General features: G+C 58.1%; 1 protein-coding gene across 1 annotated transcript in view; it reads right to left on the bottom strand.

The window, feature by feature from the left end:
- LOC119977119 (nuclear receptor corepressor 2-like) overlaps nucleotides 1-14,660 on the bottom strand; it is a 132,841-nt gene that overhangs the window by 31,368 nt on the left and 86,813 nt on the right. Inside the window, exon 8 of the mRNA XM_038817738.1 lies at nucleotides 1,898-1,964. Within this exon, the coding sequence (XP_038673666.1) occupies nucleotides 1,898-1,964 (67 nt within the window). The remainder of the gene's footprint in view (nucleotides 1-1,897; nucleotides 1,965-14,660) is intronic.

Genomic DNA, 14,660 nt, shown 5'->3' with positions numbered 1-14,660 from the left:
CTATCACTGTCACTGTCTCTATCTCTGCCTCTATCACTGCCTCTGTCACTGCCTCTGTCACTGCCTCTATCACTGCCTCTATCACTGTCACTGTCTCTATCTCTGCCTCTATCACTGCCTCTATCACTGCCTCTATCTCTGCCTCTATCTCTGCCTCTATCTCTGTCACTGCCTCTATCTCTGCCTCTATCACTGCCTCTATCTCTGCCTCTATCTCTGCCTCTATCTCTGTCACTGCCTCTATCTCTGCCTCTATCTCTGTCACTGCCTCTATCTCTGCCTCTATCACTGCCTCTATCTCTGCCTCTATCACTGCCTCTATCTCTGCCTCTATCTCTGCCTCTATCTCTGTCACTGCCTCTATCTCTGCCTCTATCACTGCCTCTATCTCTGCCTCTATCCCTGCCTCTATCTCTGCCTCTATCTCTGTCACTGCCTCTATCACTGCCTCTATCTCTGCCTCTATCTCTGCCTCTATCTCTGCCTCTGTCACTGCCTCTATCACTGCCTCTATCTCTGCCTCTATCTCTGCCTCTATCTCTGCCTCTATCACTGTCTCTATCTCTGCCTCTATCACTGCCTCTATCACTGCCTCTATCTCTGCCTCTATCACTGCCTCTATCTCTGCCTCTATCACTGTCTCTATCTCTGCCTCTATCACTGCCTCTATCTCTGCCTCTATCTCTGCCTCTATCTCTGTCACTGCCTCTATCTCTGTCACTGCCTCTATCACTGCCTCTATCTCTGCCTCTATCTCTGCCTCTATCTCTGCCTCTGTCACTGCCTCTATCACTGCCTCTATCTCTGCCTCTATCACTGCCTCTATCTCTGCCTCTATCACTGCCTCTATCTCTGCCTCTATCACTGCCTCTATCTCTGCCTCTATCACTGTCTCTATCTCTGCCTCTATCACTGCCTCTATCTCTGCCTCTATCTCTGCCTCTATCTCTGTCACTGCCTCTATCTCTGCCTCTATCTCTGCCTCTATCACTGCCTCTATCTCTGCCTCTATCTCTGCCTCTATCTCTGCCTCTATCTCTGCCTCTATCTCTGCCTCTATCTCTGCCTCTATCTCTGCCTCTAACTCTGCCTCTAACTCTGCCTCTAACTCTGCCTCTATCACTGTCACTGCCTCTAACTCTGCCTCTATCACTATCACTGCCTCTATCTCTGCCTCTATCACTGCCTCTATCTCTGCCTCTATCTCTGCCTCTATCTCTGTCACTGCCTCTATCACTATCACTGCCTCTATCTCTGCCTCTATCACTGCCTCTATCTCTGCCTCTATCTCTGCCTCTATCACTGTCACTGCCTCTAACTCTGCCTCTATCACTATCACTGCCTCTATCTCTGCCTCTATCACTGCCTCTATCACTGCCTCTATCCCTGCCTCTATCTCTGCCTCTATCACTGTCACTGCCTCTAACTCTGCCTCTATCACTATCACTGCCTCTATCTCTGCCTCTATCACTGCCTCTATCTCTGCCTCTATCTCTGCCTCTATCACTGTCACTGCCTCTAACTCTGCCTCTATCACTATCACTGCCTCTATCTCTGCCTCTATCACTGCCTCTATCTCTGCCTCTATCCCTGCCTCTATCACTGCCTCTATCTCTGCCTCTATCACTATCACTGCCTCTATCTCTGCCTCTATCTCTGCCTCTATCTCTGTCACTGCCTCTATCACTGCCTCTATCTCTGCCTCTATCACTATCTCTGCCTCTATCTCTGCCTCTGGCAGCTCGTTCCAGACACTCACCACCCTCTGGGTGAAATAGTTTCCCCTCTGGTCCCTTTTGTACCTCTTGGGAAAGACTGGAACTATCAGGAAAATGAGGCAAAACACAAGAATCAAAGGAAAATAAATAAGAAATCAGCAGCTGAAAAGGCAACATACCCATTGTTTCCGAGTGTGATTCCTCCGTTTGAAATACAAAATCAGCCTCCTCCTCATTACCTGGTTTCTGAAATATAATTCAGACAAAATGAAAAGTTCAGGTTGCAGTTAGCGGCCAATCACGGAGATATAATTAAATCTCTTGACTGTATATCCACATCCCAGAAACCCATCGTATTCCCGTCTCAATCAGGATTCACGAGAAGGTTCATATTCAACATTCCTGCCGTGGCATCGATTCAGTCCCATAAATGGTTAATTAATGACCCCTTCAAGGCCTGATTCCATTGGTCAGAACCCACAGCGGGCTGGCCTGTCGACATCTGGATGCATGACAGCAAAACCCACATGGCCACGTCCTGAGAGTGGGCCCTCACTCAATGCCTGATCGAGGGACACGACATCAGGGTGTAGGGGGTGCTCTGGGAGCCCCCCGACACTTTCTGCTGACTCGCTGCACAGGGCGGCATGAACCAGCTGGGCCAAAGGCCTGTCTGTATATGGACCAGCTCTATATTACCCACCTGTGGCCTGGGCCACTCTGAGATTCTCTGCCCCCTCCTTCCCACAGCAGTCACCTGGTCCACTGAGGCACAGCTGACCACAGCTGACCGATACACCCTGGCCGCAATATGGCCAGAATTTGGCAACATGCCAGGTTCAGTCTGAACCCCGTTGTGTATGTCTCCAGATCCACGGCACAGTTTGCTCTCCAGATATTGAGATTTTTCAAGAAAGAAATGAGTGGGTGTGGATTCCGTCACTCTGGCTGGACAGATCGTGACAGAGCCGACACGCGGCTCCACAGAAATTAGGGACTTTTCCAAGGGTGGAAATGTCAATTACAAGGGGGCACAAGTTCAAGGTGAAAGGGAGCAAGTTTAAGAGAGATGTGTGACGTACATTTTTCACGCAGAGAGTAGTGTGGTTGGAAAGGTAAACAAACCAGCTGAAACAGCTGCTGAGGAAATACAGCCAGAATTTCTGCATGGGTCTGACAGGAGTCAGATCTTGTCTTTGAAGCAGTGTCAAGAGGTCTCTCTTTCTCAAAGAACATCCCTGGAAAGGAAGTATTTCTGAGTGTGAGTGGGAGTGAATAGTGGATTGAGAGCTGAGGTTGGTTGTTTTCCCATTATTTATGTGGGATTAAAAAAAAATTTAGAGTACCCAATTCTTTATTTTCCAATTGAGGGGCAATTTATCGTGGCCAATCCACCTACCTTGCACATCTTTAGGTTGTGGGGGGACCATCCAGGCACAAGGAGAATGTGCAAATGCCACACGGACGGTGACCCGGGGCTGGGATCGAACCCGGGTCCTCGGTGCCGTGAGGCAGCAAGTGGGAGAAAAAATGTTCCATATCTTAGATCAGAATAAATGGTCGGCACAACATCGTGGGTCGAAGGGCCTGTACTGTGCTGTACTGTTCAATGTTCAATGTTCTAAGATAGCAAGTAAGGTATTACCGTGGGCAGCACAGTGGCACAGTGGTTAACACTGGTGCTTCACAGCTCCAAGGTCCCAGGTTCGATTCCCGGCTTGGGTCACTGTCTGTGTGGAGTCTGCACGTTCTTTCCGTGTCTGTGTGGGTTTCCTCCGGGTGCTCCGGTTTCCTCCCACAAGTCACAATAGACGTGCTTGTTAGGTAATTTCGACATTCTGAATTCTCCCTCTATGTACCCGAACAGGTGCCGGAATGTGGCGACTAGTGGCTTTCACAGTAACTTCATTGTTAATGTCTCACTGAGGATGAGAAGGGAGTTTTAATAATGGGAGATGAGGAAATGGCTGAGGAACTGAACAGGTTTTTTGGGTCGGTCTTCACAGTGGAAGACACAAATAACATGCCAGCGACTGATAGAAATGAGGCTATGACAGGTGAGGACCTTGAGAGGATTGTTATTACTAAGGAGGTAGTGATGGGCAAGCTAATGGGGCTAAAGGTAGACAAGTCTCCTGGCCCTGATGGAATGCATCCCAGAGTGCTAAAAGAGATGGCTAGGGAAATTGCAGATGCACTAGTGATAATTTACCGAAATTCACTAGACTCTGGGGTGGTCCCGGTGGATTGGAAATTAGCAAACGTGATACCACTGTTTAAAAAAGGAGGTAGGCAGAGAGCAGGAAATTATAGGCCAGTGAACTTAACTTTGGTAGTAGGGAAGAAGCTGGAATATATCATCAAGGAAGAAATAGCGAGGCATCTGGATGGAAATTGTCCCATTGGGCAGACGCAGCATGGGTTCATAAAGGGCAGGTCATGCCTAACTAATTTAGTGAAATTTTTTGAGGACATTACCAGTGCAGTAGATAACGGGGAGCCAATGGATGTGGTATATCTGGATTTCCAGAAAGCTTTTGACAAGGTGCCACACAAAAGGTTGCTGCATAAGATAAAGATGCATGGCATTAAGGGTAAAGTAGTAGCATGGATAGAGGATTGGTTCATTAATAGAAAGCAAAGAGTGGGGATTAATGGGTGTTTCTCTGGTTGGCGATCAGTAGCTAGTGGTGTCCCTCAGGGATCCGTGTTGGGCCCACAATTGTTCACAATTTACACAGATGATTTGGAGTAGGGGACCAAGGGCAATGTGTCCAAGTTTGCAGATGACACTAAGATGAGTGGTAAAGCGAAAAGTGCAGAGGATACTGGAAGTCTGCAGAGGGATTTGGATAGGTTAAGTGAATGGGCTAGGGTCTGGCAGATGGAATACAATGTTGACAAATGTGAGGTTATCCATTTTGGTAGGAATAACAGCAAACGGGATTATTATTTAAATGATAAAATATTAAAGCATGCTGCTGTGCAGAGAGACCTGGGTGTGCTAGTGCATGAGTCACAGAAGGTTGGTCTACAGGTGCAACAGGTGATTAAGAAGGCAAATGGAGTTTTGTCCTTCGTTGCTAGAGGGATGGAGTTTAAGACGAGGGAGGTTATGCTGCAATTGTATAAGGTGTTAGTGAGGCCACACCTGGAGTATTGTGTTCAGTTTTGGTCTCCTTACCTGAGAAAGGACGTACTGGCGCTGGAGGGTGTGCAGAGGAGATTCACTAGGTTAATCCCAGAGCTGAAGGGGTTGGATTATGAGGAGCGGTTGAGTAGACTGGGACTGTACTCGTTGGAATTTAGAAGGATGAGGGGGGATCTTATAGAAACATATAAAATTATGAAGGGAATAGATAGGATAGATGCGGGCAGGTTGTTTCCACTGGCGGGTGACAGCAGAACTAGGGGACATAGCCTCAAAATAAGGGGAAGTAGATTTAGGACTGAGTTTAGGAGGAACTTCTTCACCCAAAGGGTTGTGAATCTATGGAATTCCTTGCCCAGTGAAGCAGTTGAGGCTCCTTCATTACATGTTTTTAAGGTAAAGATAGATAGTTTTTTGAAGAATAAAGGGATTAAGGGTTATGGTGTTCGGGCCGGAAAGTGGAGCTGAGTCCACAAAAGATCAGCCATGATCTAATTGAATGGCGGAGCAGGCTCGAGGGGCCAGATGGCCTACTCCTGCTCCTAGTTCTTATGTTCTTAATGCAGTTATAATGTAAGCCTACTTGTGACAATAAAGATTATTAAAATAAGATTAAGAACTGGGACTGTGGCGCTGAGGTCCCAGGTTCGATCCCGGCTCTGGGTCACTGTCCGTGTGGAGTTTGCACATTCTCCCCGTGTCTGCGTGGGTTTCACCCCCACAACCCAAAGATGTGCAGGGTAGGTGGATTGGCCACTCTAAATTGCCCCTTAATTGGAAAAAAAATAATTGGGTACTCTAAATTTAAAAAATATATCATATTCAGATTATTGTGTGGCTGTATTGAGCAGTATTGTTTAAAGGTAACTGTAAGTTATTTTCTGCCATAATGTTAAAGATATTTTAATCCTGGTTTGGCAATAAAGTTTGTTTAATATCTACATCCATATTTTGTGTGAAATCACATCCTGCAAAATGAAAATAGAATATTGTGGTTCCTGTGCAAAGTCCCGGCCGATGTTGGGTCCGGGATGGGACTGGTGCCCTGCGCTTTATTAATCAGGGCAGAGAGTACTGGAGCGAGGAGGTTAGACTGAAGGTATATGCAGCTGGAGTATTGTGTCCACTGTGGCTGCCACCCCCCCGCCCCCCCCTACCCCCCACCACCCTCCCACACTCAAACCCCCCCCCCCCCACACTCACACCCCTGCCGTCCCTCAGGATGCCATCAATCGGCCCTACATTCACCCCCCGAGCAGCAGCAGGGCCCCTGGGTACTGGACCCAGACCCTGTACCCCAGATACCGGTACACTGTGGCCTGTACACTGTGGGCGGTACACTGTGGGCGGTACACTGTGGGCGGTACACTGTGGGCCGGTACACTGCGGGCGGTACACTGCGGCCGGTACACTGCGGCCGGTACACTGTGGGCGGTACACTGTGGCCGGTACACTGCGGCCGGTACACTGTGGGCGGTACACTGTGGGCGGTACACTGCGGCCGGTACACTGTGGGCGGTACACTGTGGGCGGTACACTGCGGCCGGTACACTGCGGCCGGTACACTGTGGCCGGTACACTGTGGCCGGTACACTGCGGCCGGTACACTGCGGCCGGTACACTGTGGCCGGTACACTGTGGGCGGTACACTGTGGCCGGTACACTGTGGCCGGTACACTGTGGCCGGTACACTGCGGCCGGTACACTGTGGCCGGTACACTGTGGCCGGTACACTGTGGGCGGTACACTGCGGCCGGTACACTGCGGCCGGTGCACTGCGGCCGGTACACTGTGGCCGGTACACTGTGGCCGGTACACTGTGGGCGGTACACTGTGGCTGGTACACTGTGGGCGGTACACTGCGGCTGGTACACTGTGGCCGGTACACTGTGGCCGGTACACTGTGGCCGGTACACTGCGGCCGGTACACTGTGGCCGGTACACTGTGGGCGGTACACTGTGGCCGGTACACTGCGGGCTGGTACACTGCGGCTGGTACACTGTGGCCGGTACACTGTGGCCGGTACACTGTGGGCGGTACACTGTGGCCGGTACACTGTGGGCGGTACACTGCGGCTGGTACACTGTGGCCGGTACACTGTGGCCGGTACACTGTGGCCGGTACACTGCGGCCGGTACACTGTGGCTGGTACACTGTGGGCGGTACACTGTGGCCGGTACACTGCGGCCGGTACACTGTGGGCCGGTACACTGTGGGCGGTACACTGTGGGCGGTACACTGTGGGCGGTACACTGTGGCCGGTACACTGCGGCCGGTACACTGTGGCTGGTACACTGTGGCTGGTACACTGTGGGCGGTACACTGTGGGCGGTACACTGTGGGCGGTACACTGTGGGCGGTACACTGCGGCCGGTACACTGTGGGCCGGTACACTGCGGCCGGTACACTGTGGCTGGTACACTGTGGGCCGGTACACTGTGGGCGGTACACTGTGGGCGGTACACTGTGGCCGGTACACTGTGGGCGGTACACTGTGGCCGGTACACTGTGGGCCGGTACACTGTGGCCGGTACACTGTGGCCGGTACACTGTGGGCCGGTACACTGTGGCCGGTACACTGTGGCCGGTACACTGTGGCCGGTACACTGTGGGCCGGTACACTGCGGCCGGTACACTGTGGCCGGTACACTGTGGCCGGTACACTGTGGCCGGTACACTGTGGCCGGTACACTGTGGGCGGTACACTGTGGGCCGGTACACTGCGGCCGGTACACTGTGGCCGGTACACTGTGGGCGGTACACTGTGGGCGGTACACTGCGGCCGGTACACTGCGGCCGGTACACTGTGGCCGGTACACTGTGGGCGGTACACTGTGGGCGGTACACTGTGGGCCGGTACACTGTGGCCGGTACACTGTGGGCGGTACACTGTGGGCGGTACACTGTGGGCGGTACACTGGGGCCAGTACACTGTGGGCCGGTACACTGCGGCCGGTACACTGTGGGCGGTACACTGTGGGCGGTACACTGTGGGCGGTACACTGTGGGCGGTACACTGTGGGCGGTACACTGTGGGCGGTACACTGTGGGCGGTACACTGTGGGCGGTACACTGGGGCCAGTACACTGTGGGCCGGTACACTGCGGCCGGTACACTGTGGCCGGTACACTGTGGGCGGTACACTGTGGGCGGTACACTGTGGGCGGTACACTGGGGCCGGTACACTGTGGCCGGTACACTGTGGGCGGTACACTGTGGGCGGTACACTGCGGCCGGTACACTGCGGCCGGTACACTGTGGCCGGTACACTGTGGCCGGTACACTGTGGGCCGGTACACTGTGGGCGGTACACTGTGGCCGGTACACTGCGGCCGGTACACTGCGGCCGGTACACTGTGGCCGGTACACTGTGGGCGGTACACTGTGGGCGGTACACTGTGGGCGGTACACTGTGGCCGGTACACTGCGGCCGGTACACTGTGGGCGGTACACTGTGGCTGGTACACTGTGGGCGGTACACTGCGGCTGGTACACTGTGGCCGGTACACTGTGGCCGGTACACTGTGGGCGGTACACTGTGGGCGGTACACTGTGGCCGGTACACTGTGGGCGGTACACTGTGGGCGGTACACTGTGGCCGGTACACTGTGGGCGGTACACTGCGGCTGGTACACTGTGGCCGTTACACTGTGGCCGGTACACTGTGGCCGGTACACTGTGGCTGGTACACTGTGGGCGGTACACTGTGGCCGGTACACTGCGGCCGGTACACTGTGGGCCGGTACACTGTGGGCGGTACACTGTGGGCGGTACACTGTGGCTGGTACACTGCGGCCGGTACACTGTGGCTGGTACACTGTGGCTGGTACACTGTGGCTGGTACACTGTGGGCGGTACACTGTGGGCCGGTACACTGCGGCCGGTACACTGGGGCTGGTACACTGTGGGGGGTACACTGTGGGCCGGTACACTGTGGGCGGTACACTGTGGGCGGTACACTGTGGGCCGGTACACTGTGGGCGGTACACTGTGGGCGGTACACTGTGGGCCGGTACACTGTGGGCCGGTACACTGTGGGCGGTACACTGCGGCCGGTACACTGTGGGCGGTACACTGTGGGCGGTACACTGCGGCCGGTACACTGTGGACGGTACACTGCGGCCGGTACACTGTGGCCGGTACACTGTGGCTGGTACACTGTGGGCCGGTACACTGTGGGCGGTACACTGTGGCCGGTACACTGTGGACGGTACACTGTGGGCGGTACACTGTGGGCGGTACACTGTGGGCGGTACACTGTGGGCGGTACACTGCGGCCGGTACACTGTGGCCGGTACACTGTGGCCGGTACACTGTGGCCGGTACACTGTGGGCGGTACACTGTGCCGGTACACTGTGGCCGGTACACTGTGGCCGGTACACTGCGGCTGGTACACTGTGGCCGGTACACTGTGGGCGGTACACTGTGGGGCGGTACACTGCGGCCGGTACACTGTGGCCGGTACACTGTGGCCGGTACACTGTGGGCGGTACACTGCGGCCGGTACACTGTGGCTGGTACACTGTGGGCGGTACACTGTGGGCGGTACACTGTGGGCGGTACACTGCGGCCGGTACACTGCGGCCGGTGTACACTGTGGGCGGTACACTGTGGGCGGTACACTGTGGGCGGTACACTGTGGGCGGTACACTGCGGCCGGTACACTGCGGGCGGTACACTGTGGCCAGTACACTGCGGCCGGTACACTGTGGGCGGTACACTGTGGCCAGTACACTGCGGCTGGTACACTGTGGCCGGTACACTGTGGCCAGTACACTGCGGCTGGTACACTGTGGGCGGTACACTGTGGCCAGTACACTGCGGCTGGTACACTGTGGCCGGTACACTGTGGCCAGTACACTGCGGCTGGTACACTGTGGCCGGTACACTGCGGCCGGTACACTGCGGCCGGTACACTGTGGGCCGGTACACTGCGGCCGGTACACTGTGGCCGGTACACTGTGGGCCGGTACACTGCGGCCGGTACACTGTGGGCGGTACACTGTGGGCGGTACACTGCGGCTGGTACACTGGGGCCGGTACACTGTGGGCGGTACACTGCGGCCGGTACACTGTGGCCAGTACACTGTGGGCGGTACACTGTGGCCGGTACACTGCGGCCGGTACACTGCGGCCGGTACACTGTGGCCGGTACACTGTGGGCGGTACACTGTGGGCCGGTACACTGTGGCCGGTACACTGTGGGCCGGTACACTGTGGGCGGTACACTGTGGGCGGTACACTGTGGGCGGTACACTGTGGGCGGTACACTGCGGCCGGTACACTGTGGCCGGTACACTGCGGCCGGTACACTGCGGCCGGTACACTGCGGCCGGTACACTGCGGCCGGTACACTGTGGCCGGTACACTGCGGACGGTACACTGCGGCCGGTACACTGTGGGCCGGTACACTGTGGGCGGTACACTGTGGGCGGTACACTGTGGGCAGTACACTGCGGCCGGTACACTGCGGCCGGTACACTGTGGGCCGGTACACTGTGGCCGGTACACTGCGGCCGGTACACTGCGGCCGGTACACTGCGGCCGGTACACTGTGGGCCGGTACACTGTGGGCGGTACACTGTGGGCGGTACACTGCGGCTGGTACACTGTGGGCGGTACACTGTGGGCGGTACACTGTGGGCGGTACACTGTGGGCGGTACACTGCGGCTGGTACACTGTGGGCGGTACACTGTGGGCGGTACACTGTGGGCGGTACACTGCGGCTGGTACACTGTGGGCGGTACACTGTGGGCGGTACACTGCGGCCGGTACACTGTGGGCGGTACACTGTGGCTGGTACAGTGTGGGCCGGTACACTGTGGGCGGTACACTGTGGCCGGTACACTGTGGGCGGTACACTGTGGGCGGTACACTGCGGCCGGTACACTGTGGCCGGTACACTGTGGCCGGTACACTGCGGCATGTACACTGCGGCCGGTACACTGTGGGCGGTACACTGTGGCCGGTACACTGTGGGCGGTACATTGTGGGCGGTACACTGTGGCCTGTACACTGTGGCCGGTACACTGGGGCCTGTACACTGTGGCCGGTACACTGTGGGCCGGTGCACTGTGGGCGGTACACTGTGGGCCGGTACACTGTGGGCGGTACACTGCGGCCGGTACACTGTGGGCGGTACACTGTGGCCGGTACACTGTGGGCGGTACACTGCGGCCGGTACACTGTGGGCGGTACACTGTGGCCGGTACACTGCGGCCGGTACACTGCGGCCGGTACACTGCGGCCGGTACACTGCGGCCGGTACACTGTGGGCCGGTACACTGTGGCCGGTACACTGCGGCCGGTACACTGTGGGCGGTACACTGTGGGCGGTACACTGCGGCCGGTACACTGCGGCCGGTACACTGTGGGCGGTACACTGTGGCCGGTACACTGCGGCCGGTACACTGTGGCCGGTACACTGTGGCCGGTACACTGCGGCCGGTACACTGCGGCCGGTACACTGCGGCCGGTACACTGTGGCCGGTACACTGCGGCCGGTACACTGTGGGCGGTACACTGCGGCCGGTACACTGTGGGCCGGTACACTGCGGCCGGTACACTGTGGGCCGGTACACTGTGGGCCGGTACACTGTGGGCCGGTACACTGTGGGCCGGTACACTGTGGGCCGGTACACTGTGGGCCGGTACACTGTGGGCCGGTACACTGTGGGCCGGTACACTGTGGGCGGTACACTGCGGCCGGTACACTGCGGCCGGTACACTGTGGGCCGGTACACTGTGGGCGGTACACTGCGGCCGGTACACTGCGGCCGGTACACTGTGGGCGGTACACTGCGGCCGGTACACTGTGGGCGGTACACTGCGGCCGGTACACTGTGGGCGGTACACTGTGGCCGGTACACTGCGGCCGGTACACTGCGGCCAGTACACTGTGGGCGGTACACTGCGGCCGGTACACTGTGGGCGGTACACTGTGGGCGGTACACTGTGGGCCGGTACACTGTGGCCGGTACACTGCGGCCGGTACACTGTGGCCGGTACACTGCGGCCGGTACACTGCGGGCGGTACACTGTGGGCGGTACACTGTGGGCGGTACACTGTGGCCGGTACACTGTGGCCGGTACACTGTGGGCGGTACACTGTGGGCGGTACACTGCGGGCGGTACACTGTGGGCGGTACACTGCGGGCGGTACACTGTGGCTGGTACACTGTGGCTGGTACACTGTGGCCGGTACACTGTGGCCGGTACACTGTGGCCGGTACACTGTGGGCCGGTACACTGTGGGCGGTACACTGTGGGCTGTACACTGCGGCCGGTACACTGTGGGCCGGTACACTGTGGGCGGTACACTGTGGGCTGTACACTGCGGCCGGTACACTGTGGGCCGGTACACTGTGGGCGGTACACTGTGGGCTGGTACACTGCGGCCGGTACACTGTGGGCTGGTACACTGCGGCCGGTACACTGTGGGCTGGTACACTGCGGCCGGTACACTGCGGCCGGTACACTGTGGCCTGTACACTGTGGCCGGTACACTGTGGGCGGTACACTGCGGCCGGTACACTGTGGCCGGTACACTGTGGGTCGGTACACTGTGGCCGGTACACTGTGGCCGGTACACTGTGGGCGGTACACTGCGGCCGGTACACTGTGGCCGGTACACTGTGGGCGGTACACTGCGGCCGGTACACTGTGGGCGGTACACTGTGGGCGGTACACTGCGGCCGGTACACTGTGGCCGGTACACTGTGGGTCGGTACACTGCGGCCGGTACACTGTGGCCGGTACACTGTGGGCCGGTACACTGCGGCCGGTACACTGTGGGCCGGTACACTGTGGCCGGTACACTGTGGGCCGGTACACTGCGGCCGGTACACTGTGGGCGGTACACTGTGGCCGGTACACTGTGGGCCGGTACACTGTGGCCGGTACACTGTGGGCGGTACACTGCGGCCGGTACACTGCAGCCGGTACACTGTGGGCGGTACACTGTGGGCGGTACACTGTGGGCGGTACACTGTGGGCGGTACACTGTGGGCGGTACACTGTGGCTGGTACACTGTGGGCGGTACACTGTGGGCGGTACACTGTGGCTGGTACACTGTGGGCGGTACACTGCGGCCGGTACACTGTGGGCGGTACACTGCGGCCGGTACACTGTGGGCGGTACACTGTGGCCGGTACACTGTGGGCGGTACACTGTGGGCGGTACACTGTGGGACGGTACACTGTGGGCGGTACACTGTGGGCGGTACACTGCGGCCGGTACATTGTGGGCGGTACACTGTGGGCGGTACACTGTGGCTGGTACACTGTGGCCGGTACACTGTGGGCGGTACACTGTGGGCCGGTACACTGCGGCCGGTACACTGTGGGCGGTACACTGTGGGCGGTACACTGCGGCCGGTACACTGTGGGCGGTACACTGCGGGCTGGTACACTGTGGCCGGTACACTGCGGGCTGGTACACTGTGGCCGGTACACTGCGGGCTGGTACACTGTGGCCGGTACACTGCGGCCGGTACACTGCGGCCGGTACACTGTGGCCGGTACACTGCGGCCGGTACACTGTGGGCGGTACACTGCGGCCGGTACACTGCGGCCGGTACACTGTGGGCGGTACACTGTGGCCGGTACACTGTGGGCGGTACACTGCGGCCGGTACACTGTGGGCGGTACACTGTGGGCGGTACACTGTGGGCGGTACACTGTGGGCGGTACACTGTGGGCGGTACACTGCGGCCGGTACACTGTGGGCGGTACACTGTGGGCGGTACACTGTGGGCGGTACACTGCGGCCGGTACACTGTGGGCGGTACACTGTGGGCGGTACACTGTGGGCGGTACACTGCGGCCGGTACACTGCGGCCGGTACACTGCGGCCGGTACACTGTGGGCGGTACACTGCGGCCGGTACACTGCGGCCGGTACACTGTGGGCGGTACACTGTGGCCGGTACACTGCGGGGGGTACACTGTGGGCGGTACACTGTGGGCGGTACACTGTGGCCGGTACACTGCGGGGGGTACACTGTGGGCCGGTACACTGCGGCTGGTACACTGTGGCCGGTACACTGTGGCCGGTACACTGCGGCCGGTACACTGCGGCCGGTACACTGCGGCCGGTACACTGTGGGCGGTACACTGTGGGCGGTACACTGTGGGCGGTACACTGCGGCTGGTACACTGCGGCCGGTACACTGTGGGGGGTACACTGTGGGCTGTACACTGTGGCCGGTACACTGTGGCCAGGACACTGCGGCCGGTACACTGTGGGCGGTACACTGTGGGCGGTACACTGTGGGCCGGTACACTGTGGCCGGTACACTGTGGGCCGGTACACTGTGGCCGGTACACTGTGGGCGGTACACTGCGGCCGGTACACTGCAGCCGGTACACTGTGGGCGGTACACTGTGGGCGGTACACTGTGGGCGGTACACTGTGGGCGGTACACTGTGGCTGGTACACTGTGGGCGGTACACTGTGGGCGGTACACTGTGGCTGGTACACTGTGGGCGGTACACTGCGGCCGGTACACTGTGGGCGGTACACTGCGGCCGGTACACTGTGGGCGGTACACTGTGGCCGGTACACTGTGGGCGGTACACTGTGGGCGGTACACTGTGGGACGGTACACTGTGGGCGGTACACTGTGGGCGGTACACTGCGGCCGGTACATTGTGGGCGGTACACTGTGGGCGGTACACTGTGGCTGGTACACTGTGGCCGGTACACTGTGGGCGGTACACTGTGGGCCGGTACACTGCGGCCGGTACACTGTGGGCGGTACACTGTGGGCGGTACACTGCGGCCGGTAC

This window comes from Scyliorhinus canicula, chromosome 1, assembly GCF_902713615.1.
Source record: "Scyliorhinus canicula chromosome 1, sScyCan1.1, whole genome shotgun sequence".
Taxonomy (NCBI): domain Eukaryota; kingdom Metazoa; phylum Chordata; class Chondrichthyes; order Carcharhiniformes; family Scyliorhinidae; genus Scyliorhinus; species Scyliorhinus canicula.
This window is presented reverse-complemented; position numbering and strand designations above follow the sequence as displayed.